The 24016-nt window shown below is 44.0% G+C and overlaps 1 protein-coding gene across 9 annotated transcripts in view; it reads left to right on the forward strand.

Moving 5' to 3' along the window:
* The window catches only part of brd4.S (bromodomain containing 4 S homeolog), a 70948-nt gene extending 50046 nt beyond the window's left edge, over nucleotides 1-20902 (forward strand). For 6 of the 9 annotated variants that reach the window (XM_041587607.1, XM_018254233.2, XM_041587609.1 and 3 more), the window contains exons 9-21: nucleotides 4521-4733; nucleotides 5299-5492; nucleotides 5656-5978; nucleotides 6668-6778; nucleotides 8321-8373; nucleotides 8822-9077; nucleotides 15685-16320; nucleotides 16451-16560; nucleotides 16974-17133; nucleotides 17318-17445; nucleotides 17694-17893; nucleotides 18463-18667; nucleotides 18756-20902. In XM_041587607.1, coding sequence (XP_041443541.1) covers nucleotides 4521-4733; nucleotides 5299-5492; nucleotides 5656-5978; nucleotides 6668-6778; nucleotides 8321-8373; nucleotides 8822-9077; nucleotides 15685-16320; nucleotides 16451-16560; nucleotides 16974-17133; nucleotides 17318-17445; nucleotides 17694-17893; nucleotides 18463-18667; nucleotides 18756-18827 — 2661 coding nt within the window. In that variant the 3' untranslated portion in view covers nucleotides 18828-20902. 9 annotated transcript variants of the gene reach the window in all.
* Nucleotides 20903-24016: the final 3114 nt, after the last annotated feature.

The raw sequence follows: 24016 nt of genomic DNA on the forward strand, positions 1-24016 counted from the left end.
CAACTTTTTATTCCAGCTTGTCAAGAACCTACTAGGAATAACTCTCTTTTGGACCTTGTGATAACTAATAATGCTGAACTCATCTCTAACATTTGTGTGGGTGAGCATTTAGGGAATAGTGATCATAACATGGTCTCCTTTGAGATTCTGTTGCAGAAGCAATTCTATAAGGGAGTAACTAAAACACTGAATTTTAGACGTGCAAACTTTGACAGTATAAGGGCATCTCTGCAAAATATTAAGTGGGAAATGCTTTTCACAGGGTTAAACACAGAACAAAAATGGGAAGTCTTTAAAATGCTGCTTAATAAATATACTTGTCAGTATATTCCACTTGTAAGCAAGGAACGTTGTTGCAAAGCAAAACCTTTTTGGTTCAAGAGAAGCGTTGGTGTTGAGGTGGGTAAGAAAATACGTGCTTTTAAGGCTTTCAAATTAGCTGGGACAGCCGAATCATTTATAAGTTACAAGGGGGCCAATAAATCATGCAAAGAAGCTATAAGGCAAGCTAAAATTGATATAGAAAAGGATATTGCAGCAAGCAGTAAAAAAAATCGCAAATTATTTTTTAAATATGTTAATAGTAAAAAATGAAGCAGGAAAAAATGATGAAAACAAAATAAAAGCGCAGATTCTGAGAAGGTTTCCTTCTTAATAGTCCCAATTCTAGTAATACAACTAATGATGCATGGTTCACACATGAGGAAATTCAAAAAGAGACTAGAACATGTTAAGATTAGCAAAGGTCCGGGGCCAGATGGTATTCATCCCAGGGTACTTGGCGATCTTAGCTCTGTGATTGCCAAACCATTTTGCTTGATTTTTCAGGATTCATTGAGATCTGGCATGGTGCAGAGAGACTGGCGAATTTCTAATGTGGTGCCTCTATTCAAAAAAGGATCCCGTTCTCAGCCTCAAAACTATAGGCCAGTTAGTCTGACGTCAGTGTTAGCAAAGCTTTTCGAAGGGTTAATAAAAGATAAGATACTGGACTTCATAGCAAATCGTAATACTATGAGTTTGTGCCAGCATGGTTTTATGCGTAATAGATCTTGCCAGACTTAATTAATTTCTTTTTATGAGAAGGTAAGTAGAGACCTCGATTCTGGGATGGCAGTGGATGTGATTTACTTAGAAGTTGCTAAAGCAGCAAAATACAGTGCCACACAAAAGGTTAATGGTTAACTTAAGGAATGTTGGCCTGGCACTTAGTATTTGTATTTGGATAGAGAACTGGCTAAAAGATAGACTACAAAGTTTTTCCTATTGAAAAGCTAGGGACCTAGTACAGAGCCCTGCGGTACTCCACTAACAACACTGGTCCAATTAGAAAATGTTTTATAATTGGACCAGTGTTGTTAGTGGAGTACCGCAGGGCTCTGTACTAGGTCCATTGCTTTTCAACTTGTTTATTAATGACCTGGAGGTGGGCATTGAAAGTACTGTTTCTTTTTTCATTTTTGCAGATGATACTAAATTGTGCAGAACTATAGGTTCCATGCAGGATGCTGCCAATTTGCAGAGTGATTTGTCTAAGTTGGAAAACTGGGCAGCAAACTGGAAAATGAGGGTCAGTGTTGATAAATGCAAGGTTATGCACTTTGGCAAAAATAATATAAATGTGTTGGGAGTTTATTTAAATGAGAAGGATCTAGGGGTTTTTGTAGTTAACAAGTTGTCTAATTCTGGGCAGTATCATTCTATGGCTACTACAGCAAATAAAGTTCTGTCTTGCATAAAAAGTGCATTAACTCAAGGGATGAAAACATAATTATGCCTCTTTATAGGTCCCTGGTGAGGCCTCATCTGGAGTATGCAGTTTTGGACTCCAGTCCTTAAGAGGGATATAAATGAGCTGGAGAGAGTGCAGAGACATGCAACTAAACTGGTTAGAGGGGTGAAAGACTTTTATGAGTGTACTGTAGACTGTCATGGTTGAGGTTGTTTTCTCTGGGAAAAAAGGCGCTTGTGAGGGGACATGATTACACTTTACAAGTACATTAGAGGACATTATAGACAAATAGCAGGGGACCTTTTTACCCATAAAGTGGATCACCGTACCAGAGGCCCACCCCTTTAGACTAGAAGAAAAGAACTTTCATTTGAAGCAACGTAGGGGGTTCTTCACAGTCAGGACAGGGAGGTTGTGGAATGCACTGCCGGGTGATGTTGTGATGGCTGATTCAGTTAATGCCTTTAAGAATGGCTTGGAGGATTTTTTGGACAGAGATATCAAAGGCTATTGTGATACTAAGCTCTATAGTTAGTATAGGCATGGTATGGGTATATAGAATTTATGTGAAAGTAGGGAGAGGTGTGTGTATGGATGCTGGGTTATCATTTGGAGGGGTTGAAGTTAACCCAATTTAACTATGTAACTATGTTACATATGGGGTGACTGTTCCGCCTACTATGTGTCTCCGGGCGGTCATTTCTTTTGGTGTTCCTGTTGGGCTTGGTTGCTGCTGTTTTGACAAAGGCCCAGTCTGCGTAGCCACACGCTTTCAAAGCTCCTCTGAGATGTTTATGCTTCTTTTCCTTGGACTCTGTATCAGTTGCCACACATTCCGCCCTGTGTGAGTTCTAATAACACCCAGTTTGTGTTCTAGCGGATGGTGGGAATCAAACAGATATTGATCCATATGAGTGGGTTTTCTGTATGCTTCTGTTTTCAAGTTACCCCCCTCTTGGATGCATGTCTAAAAATGCAAGTTTGTTTCCGTGGACATCTTTCCTTGTGAACTTGATGTTATTGTCCACTGAGTTAATGTGTTCTGTAAAGGCTGCCACTTCATTGGATCTGATTTTAACCGAAGTGTCATCCACATATCTGAACCAGAGACTCTGTGTAGTTCCCTGGATTGTAAGTAAGACCCTCCATGTACAAGTTAGCTACAATGGGAGAGACTGGAGAACCCATTGCATAGCCATGTTTCTGTCTATAAAAAAGGTCCTTGTACTTGAAGTACGGTGTTAAGGCACAAATAGAGCAACAAACATGCTTAGTTAGGACTGAGCTTCATTCTGCTGCTGAGAGTGTTATCTTGCTGCAGTCAATGTCTGACAGTCTCAATTGCCTCTGTCGTAAGTATACATGTAAACACAAATTGGCATCATATGAAAGCATTGTTTCTTCTGCTTCTAGTGTAATGCAATGAATCTTGGTTACAAACTCTTTGGCATTCTGGCATGATGCACTGTATTGCCTACCAACGGGGCTAAGATGTTGGGCCAAGAATTTTGCAATGGTGCATGTCACTGAATTGATGATGCTGACAATGGGCCTTAGTGGGGCTCCTTCTTTGTGTATCTTCATCTGTACCCTGGCAGTTTCAGAACACTTCCTACATCCATTCATGCAACTCGCTCACAAGTAACACCTGTTTCTAGGAGTTGCATGACACATCGGTAATCATATCCCAGTAACTACACAGAATCAACTGTGAATTTCAGATGTCACCTCTCTGAAGAGTTACAATGTGCCATTGTGATTGGATTAGTGGAAGAGTTTATATGCCGAGGACTTCCCACACCAGTTAGTTGAACTGAAGAAGCTGCTCGGATGAGTAGTGAAACATCTTCAATGTTTACTCAGCAAGTCCAGTTGTTTAAGAATTAGATATACGAAGACCTTGGGGTGATATCACTCCAACCTGCAGTACAGCAGCAAAGAGTGACTGAAGTTTATCAGAGCACAAGTCACATGACTGGGAGCAACTGAGAAACTGACAATATGTCTAGCCCCATGTCAGATTTCAAAAGTAAATATAAAAAAATCTGTGACCCCCATTTGAAAGCTGGAAAGAGAAGGCAAATAAAACATTATATAAAATAAATAATTAAGACCAATTGAAAAGTTGCTTAGAATAAACCATTCTAATAACTAAAAGTTAACATAAAAAACAGTGTAACACAAACTAACTGAATTGGGTCAACATAAAGTTAAATGCTGCAACAGGTCATAAATGAAGTGCCTTCTCCCTTTATCCCGATCCCTTCCCATACTAATATCCCCCACTTCCTCAAACGGTATACTAGAAAGTGTTTAAGAAACTATGTACAACATGGGAAAGTATACTGTCTTGCCCAGTTTATTTCTTTGTTAGAAAAAACAATAAAGAAAGATTTGAAACTAAAAGTTAACATAAGGCGAACCACCCCTTTAACTCTTGTACCTTCCCTTTCCGTTCACATGAGAGCATTTAAATATGAGTGGATGTAAGTACACTGTATTTTTGCCTGGTTCGACAGGTACCATGAGAAACTTTTAGCTGAAACTGAGCAGTTCATAGCAAACATAGTGAAACAGTGTCTGGCCCAGAGAGTGACCTGTTCATATGCTCATCCTTGTACTTGTGTCACATGTAAATAAGTAAGACCCATGCTTGGCATGTAAAAACAAAGCGTGGTATTTGTCCTTGTGGTTGCATCTGTCTCTGTAATGGTTGTATCTTTCCTTGTTATGGTTGTAAATGTCCCTGTTATGGTTGCTGCATGGTTTCATTTTGTTTTGCTCTTAGGACGTTTTTGAAATGCGCTTTGCCAAAATGCCAGATGAACCTGAGGAGGCACCAGCTCCCGTACCATCTCTTGCTCCAGGACCCCCGGCCCCATCCATAAAAGGTCCTCCACCAACCTCCAGTGACAGCAGCAGCGATAGCACTTCTGATAGTGAAAGCAGTTCAGATAGTGAAGAAGAGCGGGCACAAAGACTGGCAGAGCTTCAGGAACAGGTGAATGACATTTATTGATGAGTTTATTGGTGATTTACGGGAAAGAATGGGGGGAAAGCTGAGAATCTGTTAAAGGAAAAGTTTGGTATAAAAATAAAAACTGGGTAAATAGATTTTTTTTCTTTTTTTATACAAAAATGTATAAAGGCTTGAGTGACTGGATGTCTAATAGAACAGAATAATACTTCCTGCTTTGCAGCTCTCTTGCTTTCCACCAATTGGTTACCAGGCAGTATCCAATCAGTGACTTAAGGGGGGGTGGGACACATGGGTCATAGCTTTTGAATCTGATCTGAATGCTGAGGATCAGTTGCAAACCCACTGAACAGTTATGTCTCTCGTGGCCCCCCTTAAAGTCACTGACTAACTCAGTGTTAGAGAGTTGAAAAGCAGGAAGTAGTGTTCTGTTATTTTAGACATCCACTCAATCCAGCCTTTATACATTACATTTTTTTTATTTTGCACAGCCTATTTATTTAACCAGTTTTTAGTTTTACGCTGAACCCTTTAATTTAAGGGTTACCAGGCTTTTGTCTGACAAGTTGCTTTATTTGGTTCTATCCAGTTAAAAGCTGTCCATGAGCAGTTGGCAGCTCTATCTCAGCCACAGCCGAACAAACCAAAGAAGAAAGAACGTGAAAAACGCAAGGAAAAGCACAAAAGAAAAGAAGAGGTGGAGGAGCCTCGTAAGGGCCGAATCCGAGAGCCACCAGCCAAGAAACCCAAGAAAAGTGTTCAAGGCTCTGGAGGTACACCAAGGTCAGTGCTGCTGGTAGTAATTAACCATAAATCAATTCTTATTTATTTTCTGTAGAAATTAACAGAATCCGGAGTGCTTGAATTTCATAAACCGCACAGCAAAATCTCTATAGGGTTGGTAAATGATTCTGCTTCTCATATCCTGTATTTTACATATCTCCAGCATCAAGAAAGAAGCCCCACCCCCCGCGCCACGCCCTGCTCGCCCAGCTCCACCTTCAGCCCCGTGTGAGTCCTCTGAGGAGGAAACACAGCGATGTCGGCCAATGTCATATGAAGAGAAACGACAACTTAGCCTGGATATTAATAAGCTGCCAGGCGAGAAGCTGGGCCGTGTCGTGCACATTATCCAGTCTCGGGAACCTTCCCTTAAGAACTCCAATCCGGATGAGATTGAGATAGACTTTGAGACACTCAAACCGTCCACGCTACGAGAATTGGAAAGATACGTTACCTCTTGTTTGAGAAAGAAGCGAAAATCACAGGGTGAGAGTGGGAGAACTTAATATTAAGAGTAACTTCTGAGAGTAAAGTTGACCACATATGTTAACAACAGACAGAGTTAGTTTGCGACTTTAAGGGAGGCCCACATGGGACGTAACTGTTCAGTGAGTTTGAAATTGATCATGCAGCTCAGATTGAAAGCAACCAGTTATGACCCATGTGCTCACCTTAAGTCTCTGGTTACTGCCTGGTAACCAAACAGTGGAATGCAAGAGAGCTGAAAAGCAGGAAGTAGTGTTCTGTTATGTTAGATTTCCAGTCACTCCAGCCTTTATACATTACATTTTTGGCTGACTAACTATATTAGAAACATTTTTTATTTTGCGCAGCCTATTTATTTACCCAGTTTTTATTTTTACTCTAAACCTTTCCATTAACAACTCACCCACCCACCCTTTCTCTCTCTGCTGATGTGTTTTTTTAATTTTTTTTTTTTTTTTACTTGATTAGTAGATATCTGGTCAATCTAGGTTGGATAAAATTATAATTTTGCCCCCATACATTGGCCGGTATACTGCTCTCTTGAGTGTCTGTTACAGTAAGTAATGTATGCTAGTGTATGACTTAATTTAGTATGAAAAAGTAGTAGATATGTGAAGATAATCAGTTCTAGGTTCAGATCTTCTTTGCTTTTCTGACACTTTTCTAAATGTTTATTCTCCTGGTTGCAGATAAAATAGAAGCTCCCACATCTGGCACTGTTAAAGTTAAAGGCTATTCCTCTTCAGAGTCTGAAAGCTCAAGTGAGTCCAGCACGTCAGACAGCGAGGAGTCCGACTCAGGTCAGATACCAATGTGTACTGCGTTACTTAGACACAGGGTCAGATTTCTCAGGGATGATATACAGTTAGGTCCATAAATCTTTGGACAGAGACAACATTTTTCTCATTTTTGTTCTGTACATTACCACAATGAATTTTAAATAGAACAACTCTGATGCAGTTGCAGACTTTCAGCTTTAATTCAGTGAGTTGAACAAAAAGACAATTGATGTAAAGGCTATTTCATGGGCAGGTGTGGGCAATTCCTTTATGTCATTATCAATTAAGCAGATAAAAGCCCTGGAGTTGATTTGAGGGGAGTGCTAGTATGCGGAAGATTTTGATGTGAACAGACAATATGCGGTCAAAGGAGCTCTCCATGCAGGTGAAAACCCATCCGAGAAATTGCTACAATATTAAGAGTGGCAAAATCTACATTTTGGTACATCCTGAGAAAGAAAGCACTGGTGAACTGAGCACCACAAAAAGACCTGGATGTCCACTGAAGACAACAGAGGTGGATGAACGCAGAATCATTTCCATGGTGAAGAGAAACCCCTCCACAACAGCCAAACAAGTGAACAACACTCTCCAGGAGGTAGGTGTATTGATATCCAAGTGTACCATAAAGAGAAGACTGCATGAAAGCAAATACAGAGGGTGCACTGCAAGCCTCATAAGCTCAAGAATAGATTGGACTTTGCTAAAAAAAAATCTAAAAAAGCCAGCACAGTTCTGGCAAAACATTCTTTGGACAGATGAAACGAAGAGCAACCTTTACCAGAACAATGGCAAGAAAAAGTATGGAGAAGCCGTGGAACAGTTCATAATCCAAAGCATACCACATCATCTGTAAAACATGGTGGAGGCAGTGTGATGGCTTGGGCATGCATGGCTGCCAGTGGCACTGGGACACTAGTGTTTATTGATGATCTGACACAGGACAGAAGCAGCCAAATTAATTCTGAGGTGTTCAGATATTTTCTTTTTAATTTGTCCAATTACTTTTGAACCCCTGAAATGAAGTGATATTTAAAATCATTGTGGTAACGTACAGAGTCAAAATTAGAAAAAAGTTGTCTGCCCAAATATTTATGGACCTAACTGTACATTGAATTTTGATTAGGTGTGTGCATATGTGTGTCTTTTCCAGCAGATTGCTGTGTGAGAAGCATCACATGTACTTTCTCCATCATCTGCTTGGGGGACACAGGGCTTCCCTCCCTGGATAGGGGTTATCTACTTGTCAGATGTGGTCTGGTAACCTCAGCTTCTATCTGTTGCAAAGTTATGTTTAAAAATGTTTTTGATTCCTTTGGTACAAACTGATTAGGGCTCCGCCTATTGGGGGCTATAGCTAGTGAGGGAGCAGCCAGTTCTATTTTTTTTATTGTTGTGTCATGCCTCCAAGTGATACTAGCTATACCCCTGTGTATACAGGGGTATAGTGATACTAGCTATATGTCCCTGTTTCCCCCAAGTGACTGAAGAGGAATAGATTTAACAGTGAGTACACAAAATCTCCTTTTCTAATGCCTCTTCTCATCCTCCTGTGTCTTGCAGAAACGGCCCCAAATCAGAAGAAAAAGGGTCACTCTGGGAGAGAGTCTAGAAAGGTAACATTAAATCAGAAATTGTAAACTCAATTTAAAGTTGTAATATTTTTATAGACCCATGTAGGGAGACTTTATTTGTATGAACACACAATCCTGTACCAAGTTGAGATTTTTGACTCCACCCATTTTTGAATGCCTCATGTTAATTTTTGTGCTTTGCCGTTACTGACTACAGAATAAAAGCAGGGATATATAAATATTCCTAAAAGAATTTTGCCTCCTAGTTTAATAGGGATGATATCACTTAAATGGCATACAATTTGTATATGGAATACCCAGGTGTGTGCCCTCTTGAGTATGCTCTGTTTAATGTGAAATTAATTGATTTTTCTCTCCTTTCTCTCCCATTTTATGTGCCGTCTCTTTTTCAATACTCATTGGCCTTTTGGCTCATGCCTCTTCTCATTCTCTTTCGCCCTTTCTTGTGTTGTTTACCCCTATTCTTCAGCATCATCACCCTATGCAACAGCCTCTTGCTGCACAACTCCCTGTCATGAAGCCTCCTTCTCCCACAATAGCTCCTTCTTACCCTCTGCCTTCCAGCCTGGACTCCTCTCATATTTCTCTCCACCACCCTCTCCACCCTGCCAATGTTTTTGATGCAGTCATGCAACTTCCTCCTGATCTGCCTCCTCACCTTACTGGACAGACAGAACACTGCTCACCCCCACACCTCAACCAACATGCCCTGACAAGCCCTCCAGGTAAGTGTCCTGTACATTGATGGTGCAGTCTTTGTTGTGGCATAGAAGTTGGGGTGGGATACATGTTCGATTTCAATTTCTGCTGCCAGAAGCACAGTAGGAGGAGCATAGCCAGTTACACAAGCAAGGCAGCCTTCAGTTCCCTATCAGGTCAGATTAGCTTCTGATTGGTTTCTATCCCACAGTGCTTCTGGCTGGGAAGGTTAGGCCATGCACACTCCTCATTTGAAACACTAACAAGGACCATAGCATGTCTATAAAGGGGACATTTTTTGAAGATCAATTTTTTTGCCCAGAGTAAAACCAGCCCCAAACATTACTCATTATTGCCTATAAGATGGGGTGGGGGGGGGGGGGTTACTTATATTTTTGAGCACTTTTCTTCTATGTTTAAAGAGTATAATGTACTGGAACTGTCTCCTTTAAGGGGCAGAATTCCCCTTGTTGAAAATGTGTGTAATGAATAGGGCGGGTGCTGTACATACTGTACTTTCTCGTCGTCTAAAGGAGGACACAGGGACTCTTGGGGTTTAAGCTCCACCCTCCAGGAGGCAGGACACTATTAATAAAATTAAGGGGGCGTGCCCATATAGTGGCTTAACCCCACATGCTGTAGCATTCCTTCAGTTTTAAAGTGTCCTGCTTCAAGGAGGATGGATACCAGCTTCAAGACAGAAGCATGTCTATGGGGTGTCACCAGGGCAGGTCTGCCTGTTCCTTTGAGTGAACCCCCCCTCGAGGGATCTCTCACCGGGGTCATATTCTAGCCCTCTAGGCTATAACCGACCTGTACAGAAAAAATCCCTGCAACCCACTGGGGCCAGCAGATGTTCTGAGCGGTGAGGCGCCAGCAGTGAGTATGATTTTGTATTCTACTCGGGTCTGGCATGCTCTCCCCCCACCCCCCCTCCAGACCTGACCTAGCTGCATCCAGGAGGTGTGAGAACCCGCATAAGATGGGGACACATTCCTCCGACGGTCTTCCACCAGCAAGCTGTTTGTGCGTTGTGCGCCCTTCTCCTGCGCGCAGTGGAAAGCATCGCGCTGATGCGTTCCAGGCGCCATTTTGTTTTTCGGCGCGAAGCATAGAGGAGGCTCCAGCAGGCGCGGAACTTTCTCCCGCCACTTCCCACAGCCACATTTAGCTGACGCATCCTCCTCTCCTGCTTCACTCTACCAGCAGCTTTGATTATTGAACCGGAGACACGGGAGTCACACAGTCCTTGGGGATTAGGCTTCTCCTTTTCAGGCAGCAGTCTTGGGTTACCTCTGGGTCCCTTATACAAGCACCCCTCCTGACGGCCATCCCTTCAGCAGGTACCTCACTGTTCGCATGGCAGAAGGTAAGTCAGGGGGACTTTTTCCCAGGGCTGGGGGGAGAGCACCAGCAGCACAGGTGACCTATTTTACCTGCAAAAACTGCCAACTAAAAATCCCCGGGGGCCAGGCTGACCCGCTCTGCAGATCTTGCTCAAAGGGGCAGGGACCAGCACCCACCCAGGGGTCCATCCCAACGGTCCCTGAACCTGGGGAACCCGCACAGGTTTTAACTGCGATGGATGGGGTAGCGGGCACTTCTTCAGAACCTCCTGCCCCCCTATGGGCCATACAGCTTTCCCAATCTCTGGCATCCCTGCAGGGCCTTCCTTCCATTGCCACCAATTTGGGGAAAGCCCTAGCCAAACTAGGTTATAAATCCAGTGGAAAGCGCAAACGGCTTCCCAGCTCCAAAGGTGACACCCATACCTCCTCTGACGTCTCGTCAGCTGGAGAGGATTTTTCTCATTCAGAGGGGGAACTCCCACCTTCTGAGGCTTCCTCAGAAGCAGAAGATGAAAATGAGGAAGATTCCAGAAACAAAGAACTCCCTCATGATGTAGAGGGTATTATCAAGGGGGTCATGGACGTGCTAAAAATCACACAGACACCTGAACAACAGGCTTCATCTTCTGACCTGTTTAAGAGAAAACACAAATCTTCTGCATGCTTTCCTTCGCATGACCAACTACTTAACATAACACAAGAAGAATGGAATTCGCCGGAGCGCAAGTTCCAAGCTACACGGAAATTTTCGAAATCGTACCCATTTCCCAAGGACCTGGTAGAGAAATGGTCCCTGCCTCCAACTGTGGACGCACCCGTTTCGAGATTATCCAAATCCACAGCTTTACCAGTCACGGACACCGCAGCCTTCAAGGATCCATCCGATCATCCGCTGGCTCAACCCTTCGTCCAGCTCTTGCCTCGGCCTGGGTAGCGAGAGCCATTCAGGCATGGGCAGAATCCCTCGTTACTGATATTCAAGATGGCTTTCCCAGAACAGACATACTGTCCTCTGCACAGTCCATCGCAGAGGCGGCAGTTTACTTGTGCGACGCTTCTCTGGATACAGCACAGATTACCGCCCGCACATCAGCGCTCTCCGTCGCAGCACGCAGAACACTTTGGCTGAAGAACTGGTCTGCGGATGTCAGTTCCAAGAAATCCCTTACCTCACTACCCTTCAAGGGACAGCGACTTTTTGGTGAGGAGCTCGAAAAGATCATCTCACAGGCCACGGGAGGGAAGAGCACCTTCCTCCCCCAGAATAAGTCAAGACCCACAACTTCCTCCAGACGAGGTCGGTCCTTTCGTGGCCACACCGGACGTTTTTCCAGACGACACAGTCCTCCCCACCGTTCTCAGTTTCGCTCCAAACCAAACGACAAGGGACGGACATCGTGGAAGAACAACAAATTCCACAACAAGTCCACAGCCGACAAAGCCACTTTGGGATGACGGGTCACCCCCTCCGGGGTCACTGCAACCATTATGGGGAAGATTGCTGAGATTCCGGGAGGTGTGGACACGTTACTCGTCAGACGCTTGGGTAACCGAAATCATTTCCGAGGGTTACCACCTGGATTTCGCCTCTCTTCCTCCCAGAAAATTCCTCATGTCCAGAGTCCCCTCAAACCCAGCCAAGGCCCGTGCCTTCTTGGACTGCATCACAAACATGGAACAGAATGGAGTGATCATTCCAGTTCCCCCGTCAGAAACATTTTGCGGTTTTTACTCCAATCTGTTCCTGGTTCCAAAGAAAGACGGGTCCTTCCGACCTGTATTGGACCTGAAATTCCTCAACAAACACATACGATCAGTCCGATTCAAGATGGAGACTCTCAGGTCAGTCATCCGAGGAATGGAACCAGGTCAACTGATGATGTCCCTCGACATCAAGGACGCGTATCTCCACGGTCCTATCTGGCCCCCTCACCACCGGTTTCTCAGATTCGCATTCCGAAATCTCCATTACCAATTTGTGGCACTCCCATTCGGCCTATCATCTGCCCCCAGGGTGTTCACCAAACTCATGGCAGTGACGGCGGCAACTCTACGACTTCACGGAATCTCGATCACTCCTTACCTAGACGACCTTTTGCTGAAGGCCTCCACACTAGAGAAGAGCAGACGGGACATACAACAAGCGATTTCGCTGCTTCAGAGTTTCGGGTGGACCATCAACTGGAACAAATCCAGCATGACGCCCAGTCACCAGATGCTATTCCTGGGTCTCCAATTCGATACACTGACTCAACGTGTCTCGCTGCCCCATGACAAGCAGAGGAAGATCAGAGCACAAGTCAATCTCCTCCTTCAAGACCGACGCCCCACAGTCCATCTCGCAATGAAGGTACTCGGTCTGATGGTCTCGTCCATAGAAGCGGTTCCCTTCGCTGAAATACATTTGAGACCACTACAGGCCAACGTTCTGTCGGGATGGAAGGGGGGTCCTCTGTCCCAACGGATTCATCTACAGCCAGCAACACGAGAGTCTCTCCTCTGGTGGCTGAATCACCACAATCTAACGACGGGCCAGTCCTGGGCAACTCCGGACTGGACCGTGATAACTACAGACGCAAGTCTTCTAGGGTGGGGCGCAACGTGGAACAACTCGTCAGTACAGGGCCGTTGGTCTCCCGAAGAAACGAGGCTACCCATCAACGTCCTGGAACTTCGGGCAGTCAAGCTTGCCCTCAGACATTGGTCTCCCCTACTCAAAGACAAATCCGTTCGAGTACAAAGCGACAACTCCACCACTGTCGCGTACATAAACAGACAAGGAGGTACCCGCAGCAAAGCATCCCTAGCGGAGGTAGTACAAATTCTAGCCTGGGCGGAACTCGGCTCCATGAGGATATCCTACCATCCACATTCCGGGCGTAGACAACACGCAAGCAGACTTTCTCAGTCGGAACCAGCTGGATCCGGGAGAATGGGAACTTCATCCCGAAGTGTTCACAGACCTAGTGAAAAGGTGGGGACGTCCTCAAATCGACCTCATGGCATCCAAAACCAACCGCAAAGTTCCAGCCTTTTTCGCCCGTTTTCGGGATCCGACGGCGATGGGAGTGGATGCCATGACACAAGTCTGGAGGTTCAATCTGGCTTACGTCTTTCCTCCGTTTCCCATGCTTCCTCGGGTTCTGAAGAAAATCAAGCAATCCTGCATGACGGTCATAGTGATAGCTCCATATTGGCCCAGGAGAACGTGGTTTACGGATCTTCAGGAAATGTCCATAGCACAACCAGTTCGCCTCCCTCCCAGGAGCGATCTTCTCCAGCAGGGTCCCATAGTACACCACAATCCGGGACTGTTCGCTTTGACGGGATGGCTGTTGAGGCAGCCATCTGGAGACGTAAGGGTATAGCGGATGACGTGATTGCCACCATGCTGAAGTCACGCAAAGCGACATCTTCTAAGGCCTATCACAGGGTCTGGCGCAGCTACTGGAACTGGTGCAAGGAGTCAAGAGTTTTCCTTCCATGAATACGATGTTCCCAGGATCTTATCCTTCCTACAGCGAGGTTTTCAACTCGGGCTGAAGCTCAGTTCACTGAAGGTCCAAGTTTCTGCCCTATCGGTCCTTTTCCAGTCTCGCTTAGCCCTAGACGATTCGGTCCGCACCTTCCTGCAGGGAGTGACACATATCGTTCCACCTTATCGCTCACCAATCCCTGGATGGGATCTCAACCTCGTTTTGGAGGCTCTCCTTGACCCTCCCTTCGAACCTCTGGGAGTCATCTCTGAACAGTGGCTTACCTGGAAAACTGCCTTCCTTGTTGCCATATCATCTGCTCGTAGGGTATCGGAAATAAGTGCCTTATCTTGTGATCCATCTCTGCTGGTTTTCCATAGGGACAAGTCAGTCCTGCGGACTGTGCCTTCCTTCCTGCCTGTGTCATCGTTTCACGTGAACCAGGAGATTGTGGTTCCATCTCTCTGCCCTGAACCCAAGAATGACAAGGATGGAGACTTCACAGTCTGGATGTGGTCAGAGCACTTCGCTGGTACCTTGACCGCTCTAAGTCATATCGGCGCTCTCAAGCCCTTTTTGTCATTCCGTCCGGGCCTCGGAGGGGCTTGTCAGCTTCCAAGACTACCATCGCACGTTGGATCAGAGAAACCATCAAACAAGCCTACCTAGCTAGGGGCAGATTTCCTCCTACAACGATTCGAGCTCACTCCACACGATCCTTGGGAACTTCCTGGGCTTGGCACAACTCTGCCTCCTTGGACCAGATCTGCAGAGCAGCCACCTGGTCTTCGGTTCATACATTCACTAAATTCTACAGCCTGGACACGTTCTCATCAGCGGAAGCCGCCTTCGGCCGCAAAGTACTGCACTCTGTGGTACGGTAACGTGTCCCTACCTTATCTGAATTCGCTCCCTCCCTGCTGTCTGGGGCTGCTTTGTTAAGTCCCCAAGAGTCCCTGTGTCCCCCTTTAGACGACAGAGAAAACAGGATTTTTTGATACTCACCGTTAAATCCTTTTCTCTGTAGTCGATAGGGGGACACAGGGCTTCCCAACCCTGAGCGAAATGTTGACCACTTGGTCTTATGGAAAAGTCTTTCTGGTTTACCGGTTTTGCAAGTTAAGTTTTAATACAGTTTATCTTTCAGCAGTCTCTTTGGTACCAACTGAAGGAATGCTACAGCATGTGGGGTTAAGCCACTATATGGGCACGCCCCCTTAATTTTAATTTTATTAATAGTGTCCTGCCTCCTGGAGGGTGGAGCTTAAACCCCAAGAGTCCCTGTGTCCCCCTATCGACTACAGAGAAAAGGATTTAACGGTGAGTATCAAAAAATCCTGTTTTTTGTCTGTTTAAATGACAGACATGTATATCTTTTGTTAATTCATGAGCTAAACAGGGCAAATTGAAGCTGCATGTTTAGTCCTTGTAGATAATTATACAAGCTTGTTTCTTTATTTGTTTGTTGTGACTGTTTTGTTGGTGATTAAAATTATCAGCCTAGCAAGGACCAAACATGGAGCCGCTTCAGTGTCCCTGTTTTGCTCATCTGTTTAATGTTACCCACATATAAAACAACACATGTTAAAGTTTAATGAGCAGTATGTTAGAACAGAGGCTGCTTACTATATGCTTTTCAGACAGGCCTGGAGCAGATGTTGGAACAAATTAATAACCGTTCATACAACATAATTGTTCACGCAACATGTCGATCTTGTATGTGGCTGCTATTAAAGGGCAGTATTTTAACACTGAAATGCTGATATTTTATCATGCTATTCTATTCACATTATTTTTTTCCCCCCCAGCCCTACACAACGCAATGCCCCAGCAGCCTTCCCGGCCATCCAACCGCGCTGCTGCCCTCCCTACAAAACCTGCTATGCCTCCCTCTGCCTCTCCACCTCCTCCTGCTCCGCAGCCTCCCCAACAGCCTCATGTCCATCATCATCATCACCACCATGCACAACCCCCTCATGTTCTTCTGGAAGATGATGAGCCTCCCTCTCCTCTCACAGGTCTCCCTCCATACCTGCAGCCGTTGCAGAAGTCACAGCAACCTCCTACTCAGTCTCCTATTCATTCACTTCTCACATCTGTCAAGGTGCAGTCCCAAACACCAATGGCTGCTCCTCCCCAATCCATGAGGCACCTCCAGCCTTTGGTTTACCCTCCTCCACCCTCTACCGCTACCACAGCACCTCCTCCTGCCTCTTCTCACATACACCAACTGCAGTCTTCCCCTGTAGTCCCCCAGCAACTGCCAGCTGGGCAGGCACCACCACCCCCCCAGCAGCAACAACAGCATCCAGCTCTGCAAGGCACATTAGTTTCTTCACATCAGCAGCATGTGCAGCACCAACATGCCAAACAACAACAAGTGATCCAGCATCATCATCATCATCCTTCACCACGGCAGCAGAAGCAAGAGACTTATCCTGGAGGTAGGAAGGCTGAGGATATCAGAATTCACCATAAAAGGGGGAATTAGAGGATAAATAATCGTGTCTGGAGTATAGATGGGAAACCTTTCTATATATTGGGAGTGTAATACCCTGTCCTGTTTGTTTTCAGGTCACTTGCGTGATGCTCCGTCCCCTCTACTCCTGCATTCGCCTCCAGTTCCTCCCTATCCAGGTCTGACTCATCCACCTTCCCCACAGTCTGTACAACCTAAAAAGCAGGTAATGTTCCAGCAAGCATTGTTGCTCCTTAAGGTGGGTCATATTCGGTCAATATGTACTAATTTTAATATGCTATGCTGTTAAATTGAATAAACTTTTGAATTTTATAAATCATGGTCTATGGGACATATGTTTTAATGATTATTTAATGGTGCCTTGGGAATTGGGGCACGTCCCAGTTACCATGCTACCTTTTTTGGACTGATAGCATAGACTCCCCCATCTTTTTAAGAATACTAAAAAAACTCCATGTTTTATTGTCTTGACTTTTCATTTGTCCTTTCTTTTTCATATAAACCGTGCAATGGTCCCTTTCATGTCAATCCCCCCACCACCCACCCTTGCAGCTCTGTCACTCATTTCCCTGCTTGAAATTTTGCTTGCTCAACTCCTTAATTGCCTCTGTCCTCTAGGAGATTAGAGGAGCATCGGTGCTGCAGCCTCAGCCAGTTGTCATGAAAGAAGATAAACGACATTCACCTTCAATTCGCCCAGAGGGCTTTTCTCCAGGAATGCGCCCTGAGCCTCAGAAAGTTCCAGAGGTTCTAAAAGGACCTAGTCACATCCAACCACGTCAGTCTAGTTATTTTGTCTTTCCTGCCCATTTATTAGTTGCTTGTTGGTGATGAAGTCAATACTGCTCTGTTACACGTTGCTGGACTTCTGTTGCTATACCATAACCAATAATTGTGTTCACGATTTTTGTGCCATAAAACTCCCATTTTTAAAATTCTCCTGTTCATTTTCTTGTCCTTAGGGCCAGATTTGAAGAAAATGGATGGTGGGCGTCCCATACGACTGCCTGACCAGAGTCTCCCACCTCAAGGGATGCCAGAAAAAGAGAAACAAAAGCAAGAACCGAAGACACCCGTTGCTCCTAAAAAGGTGAATATAATGTGCATGACTGTCACTGAACTGAAATGACTGAAATAATTACGCTGTTATCTTTAGTCGTTACATTTCACTTGTTAATTTGGAATACATCCCCCAAAGTGGCATATTGTGGCCCTGAATCTTCCATCACCCAATAACAGCAGTTGTTACCCCGTGTGTTGTGTTTGTGGGCCCTTCTGATGGAAATGTTGCTCCTGTGACTCACACATATAAAGATGAGCATTACCTTTCTCTTTCAGGACATAAAGATTAAAAACATGGGTTCGTGGGCAGGTCTGATGCAGAAGCCACCAGTGACCCCAACTTCTGCCGGCAAGTCAACAAGTGACAGTTTTGAACTGTTCCGGAGGCAGGCCCGTGAGAAAGAGGAACGTGAGAGGGCCCTCAAACTTCAGGCCGAGCAAGCAGAGAGAGTGCGCAGGGAGCAAGATAGAATGAGGTATTGTCTTTATTAAAGGAGAAGGAAAGGCTAAAACTTTGTAAGCTTTATCAAAAAGGTCTGTATCAATATACCAGTAAACCCTCAAATTAATGCTGCTCTGAGTCCTCTGTCAAAAGAAACACAGCATTTCCTTCCTTCTATTGTGTACACATGGGCTTCTGTATAAGACTTCCTGTTTTCAGCATAAACCTCCAGGGCTTCGGCTTGAGCATGCTCAGTGCTCCTCTCCCTCCTCCTCTCTCTGCTGTAATCTGAGCTCATAGCTATGAGTAAGCAGGGAGAGACTCAGGCAGGAAGTGATGTCACAGCAAGCTAATATGGTAGCTGCTATCCTAAACAAACAGAGCTTCTAGAGCTGTATGGAAAAGCATTCTGCAGAGTAAATAATGTTATAGCTTGCACTATTGTGGCTCATCTATTGGCAATAAACTGCTTTGGTAGCTTTCCATCTCCTTTAAGAGCAGAGAGGACTGGGAAGCAGGGTGGGGGTCCATGACATGGTTGTGTATATAGTAGTATTGCTTATAGAACATTGTTAGTGGTTGAAACCTACAACATCTGTGCAGTAGGACCCGGGAAGATGATGAAGTGCAGGATCAGGCTAGGAAAGCCCACGAAGAGGCACGCAGGCGGCAAGAACAGCAACAACAACAACAACATGTGCAAAGCAACCTCCCTACTGCTCCTTCACCTGCACAAAGCTCTCAGCCAATGATGGATCAGCGAGAAATGGCTAGAAAGCGGGAACAGGAGAGGAGACGAAGGCAGGCGGTGGGTATCGTTATGTCCTGAGTCTCACCCATGTTTTTAGTTGATTACTTTTGCCTGAATCACTAATTCTCCCCTTTTCCCCACACAGATGGCCCCCTCTATAGATATGAATTTTCAGAGTGAACTGATGGAGATATTTGAACAGAACCTGTTCTCCTAAGACTCCAGCCTCTTCACCAACACCACCACCTCCTTCACCACTGTACTCCCGGCAGCTCCTCCCCCCTTACCCACCGTATCACATGTTTTTTTTTTTAATGTCACCTTTAAGAAGCATGGGGCAACACCCCACTAGAGATTCAGAATTTTACCCCCCTTTCTGTATTTTTATCCCAGCCCCCCACTGTATGTCGAGATGCAGAGTCTCCAAAAGCGGTAGTGGAAAATAGGGATGATACCCCCCTTCCCCTGTCTCCAATCATTGTGCAGTAACATGTGAAAGACCAGAGACTCTCAAGTGGGGGCATTGTGAATCTGTTTCCCACCAACCCCCCCTTCCTCTGTATTATTGGGTGCTCTGGTATTATGAGATGGATGGGGGTGCTAGACAAATAATGACGGAGTGTCTTGGGATGGGGGTGTGGTGTGGCTGCAGAACTTTGCTCTGTGTGTTCATATTATAATCACGAATCTGGAAAGCTTTGCTAATGCAGTGTTTGCTGGAGCATCTGCAACCATGTTTTTAACTAGCTGCTTCTGACCCCTGTTCAGAAATTAATTGTATTAATTATTGGATGTAGTGCGATTTATGAATACGTGAAGACCTGCAGAGCAGTGAGTATGCAGAGCAACATTTATCCTTCACATTCTAATCTGTGTGCAGCATCTAAGTGTTCACTTGAGCTATTTGTGTGCAATCCCCTGAATGCTCCGGACGTACGCTTACAGAATGCATCGGCAAGGAATTGAATGCACTTCTGACTGGAGGTTGTTTCACACGTGCTCAGGGGGAATTGCGGCCAACATGCGTTTTACAAGTGCACTTTAGGACGGCAGTGTGGAAAGTGCACTGTGTCATCATCTTCAGTGGTAAGCCACACCCATTTCCCGTTACGCATGTAGTTCTGTGCCGGCTTTGCCCATAACTGACATGTACATACAATGAATGCAAACGCGCAATTTCCTCCCCTAGCCCCGTGCACATAATGTTTTTAGTGCATTTCTATGTGCTTGCCATTAATGTTTGTTTTTATGTCTTGTATGTTCTTGACATGTCCTGACGGCACGTGTAACACAGCAGGAGTTTTATAACTGACTATGCAAGCTAGATCTACAGACACACATGTTATCCTTTCTCTCGCAGCACATACATGCACATGCTAGTGACATGCATATATATGTATGGTGGCGATGTGTACATGCCCTTTCATGGACATGGAAGATCATATACCTGCATGTATCTTTACAGATTTATTTTACACGTGTCTGTGTTGCTTTGCGAATCAGGATATCGTGCATGATCATGTGCTCCATGGAACTCCACTTTTCCATGTGTTTTCCAGTTCAGAGCGGTTGGTTTGGGTTCTCTGCATATCTGTGGACATCATTGCAATATACAGTAGGTGTGTGACCCGTGTATCCAGAGGAGACTGCTCTGCTCATTCATTGGCTACCAGCAGATACAGATTCATTGGCCACAGATCATGCTACCATTGAATCCAATGATGTGGCCACAATTTGCTTGCCTACAGCCAGCACACTGCAGCTTGATTTAGTGCAATTTTCTGCACACACCCCCAATACTCCGCAGTCTCCCTGAACCCCCCTCATCCCGAGAGCCGCAGTAAGGTGTGAGCGGTTGCACTATCCCTATTTGTAGTGTAGATTGTGTGTTGGGGGGGGGGGGGCGTGTTCTTTGTCATGATTTTGGGTTCAAGCCCCATTAATTTGAAACAAAATTTACTTTCTGTTCTAACGGTCCTTATTGCCCTCTCTAGTCTCTCTGTAATTTTATCCTCCGGTTTCATTTTGTTTTGTTTTTTTGTTTTTTATATATGAATATATATATAATTTGAACTGTTTAAAGATAAAAAAAACAAAAAAAACTAAAACAAATCCTTTGTGCCATAAACTTTTTCCATCCTCCCCCCACTCCAACGACCCCTCCCCCAATCCTTTATTTTTTATTTTTAGCTAGTGGCCTGTCTCTCCCGTCCCCGCCCCCTTTCCCTGAGTAACAGGCACGGAAGTCTGTGTTGTAACTGATTTCATGCAATAAAGTCTTTTTTTATTATATTTTCATTTTATTTTACCTTGGTTGCATTTTTATTTTATGTTTTAGTTAAAACTCCCAAGGGCCCCCTTAATTCCCTCTTTGTATCGGAGCGGCTGACTCCTTCATGTGTTGGGTGTGGTGGTGATTTTCTCTGCAAAGACTTTCGAAAAGAGAGAAAGGCATCAGGGATTGATATTTCTGCAGTATTTTCTAGGTGGAACAGTGATGCTCTGCAGGAACCATATTCCCCCTCCTCACCATTAAGACTTTAAACATTTGTATGGATAGTGACGGAATATGTGTGTCCCCCGCAAGGGCTTTAGAAGAACAGTAATGGCAATAATCCAATCCATTTCCCTATAGAATAGGGCTCAATGAATCAAGCATTGCAGTCAAACTGGAGATTGGTTGCACAGGAGACCCCTTTCCTCCATACATCTATATAAATACATGCAGAATACACAGGTTTATGCTTAATTGGCTCCTCCGACATGAAAGACATGCAGAACCCCAAATGTTTTTGACCCTTGTGATCTGGGAATCAAAGCTTAAAGTTTGCCATACAGGTACCTATCGTATGAAACAAATTTCCGTACAATATTCGGTGCGTGTATGGTAGGGGACCAGCCAACCAATATTGGCAGAAGACTTGGATATTGGTTGGCTCATTGATCAGGACAGCTGGAAAATTTTAATTTGGTGCCTTTGAAGGCACATGAATATTGGCCATTATTAGTGCTGAATCATCAGATACAGGTAGAATTCTATTGTTTCTTCCTGTATATCTGACGATTCAGCTCTATACGTGTGCATTGAAACGAATGATCTTTTCCAGGTGTAGTGTGTGGCCACCTTTAGAGCAATTTATACCCAGATCTAATAAGGTTCAGATCCGCTGGCCCTGAGTAAGAGGCCCGCACCCTGGCAACTCATTCATTAGGCCAGCTGCAAAAGGAAGGCCTACACATGTTTAGGCAAAGTACTCGCATTTCATTTTCCAGTTTTACGTGTATGAGAGACCTCAGATATCAGTGTTATTAGTGAGGGTTACCATGCATCAATCACACCACCATATGTACAGCAGCATTGCATACAACAGCATTAATATTTAAATTCATTCTACACAGTATAACTTTTCATTTCTTAAAAAATCAGGAAACCCTTAATGGGTGACTGACAAAAGTGAGCCTGCCCAGCTTTGTACATAGGATTTGCAAACTGTCAACCTTTCAAGTTGCGTTGACTGTTTGCCTTGTCAACGATCTCCTAGACTCAAGTGAAAGGTAGCTTGCTTAGGAGAGCTTGCAGCAGTGCTACACTTTGCCTTGGAAGTGCATTTATTTAAAGATTATATACAGAAATGTTTAGGGTCAGACGTGGCATGAAAAATTATGCATTTAAAACGGCTGTTAGCTATAGCTGGCCCCTTTTACATCTTTCCTGCTGGTTTGGAAGAGCATAATTCCTCATTACAGAAACCATAACTCCTCCCACTACAGGCGGAGCAATCATGGCTGTATTTCATCAAATAGAACTTCTCTTAAACCCATGGCAATATTATGAAGGAAAATCTTAATTTCTTTTTTGATGCCATAACTGATCCTAAGTGGCATTTTTCAACTAGAGAAGTTTCAAGCTTTGGTTCCAATGATATTTTAATTCAGCTCCATCAATAACTTTCTTTAGTAATAGAAAAGTTAGTGGTGTCTGTAACAACCTCTCTGACACAACAGGCCAGAAACCAAAGAACTTTTTAAAGCATTTACTTCTATTATTAAGAGTGATTATATTCGTTAATCACCCTCTATCCTATTGGTGGTACAACGGTGGCTGTTGCTCCATCCATGTTCTTTCTCAGCTGGCCACCAAGCTTGCTGTGATAAGCATAATAGAGGAGACCAACATCCCAGAATTCTGACCTCACCAGTGAACAAAAATGTTCTAGAGCAGATGAGAGAGAAAGCTTTGACAGTGTTATACACATCTATTCTGTATTTGATATACTGTGTGAAGACTTGGCCCATCTGCCCTATAATGGATGAACTTATCAGCAGAAAAGCAAATTACTGGATTTCTTTGAGATATAAATGGGGAAACTTTTTTTGTGCTTAAAGAACCATTTCCAAAAACATCAAACAGGACTAACCTCTGGTTAATAGGTGATGTCCAATCATATACATCAAACAGTATAGTTTAAGAAAAATAGTAGATTTCTCAGAGGGCATTAGGTTCTGGGTCAGATGTATACATCTGAACTAACTTACCATTTTCCAGCATATTCAAACCGGTAGAACCTGCTCTTGTTAATGGGTGATATTCATCAGATCTCACATCAAACATGTAGAACCTTCTCTTGTTAATAGGCGATATTCATCAGATCACATACAACAAACATGTAGAACCAACTCTTGCTAATGGGTGACATTAATCAGATCTCACATCAAACAGGTAGAACCTTCTCTTGTTAATGGGTGATATTCATCAGATCTCGTATATCAAACAGGTAGAACCTTCTCTTGTTAATGGGTGATCATGAAATCTCGTACATCAAACATGAAGAACCATCTCTTATTAATGGGTGAAATCAATCAAAAACAGGTAGAACTTTACATATTACATCCCCCACTTCAAAAAGGTAGAATATTCTTTGGTTAATGGGTGATTTCATTCAGTAACAGGTAAGATATTTACATATTACATTCCCACAAATCAAACACATAGAATGTTCCTTGCTTAATAGGTGATATCTATCAGATCTATCAAAAGGGATATATTGAAAAACAAGAGTGTAGTTCTCAGATGGCATTTGGTTCAGTGTCAGACATTTTTGCCTCCTGAATTAAATAACCGTAGCCTTAAGGTTAGATATTCGGTACAGTGTTTGTCACTGGCCAGGTTATCGCCACTCGATTATTACTTGGTTGGCTAACAGAACCTGCAGAGCATCACTAAACAGATAAAAAAAAAAATAAGAAAAAAATACCAAATTTATATCAAACCACAAATGTATCACAGGCTTGTATTACCATGTTCTTATAAAGACTGTCTGTGAATTTAAGAAATAAATAGAATTTTTACTCTAAAACAGTGACATTTTACTTGTAATAAACTTTTTTTTCTTTGTGCTTTCTTGT

Source organism: Xenopus laevis, chromosome 3S, assembly GCF_017654675.1.
Source record: "Xenopus laevis strain J_2021 chromosome 3S, Xenopus_laevis_v10.1, whole genome shotgun sequence".
In the NCBI taxonomy this organism is placed as follows: Eukaryota; Metazoa; Chordata; class Amphibia; order Anura; family Pipidae; genus Xenopus; species Xenopus laevis.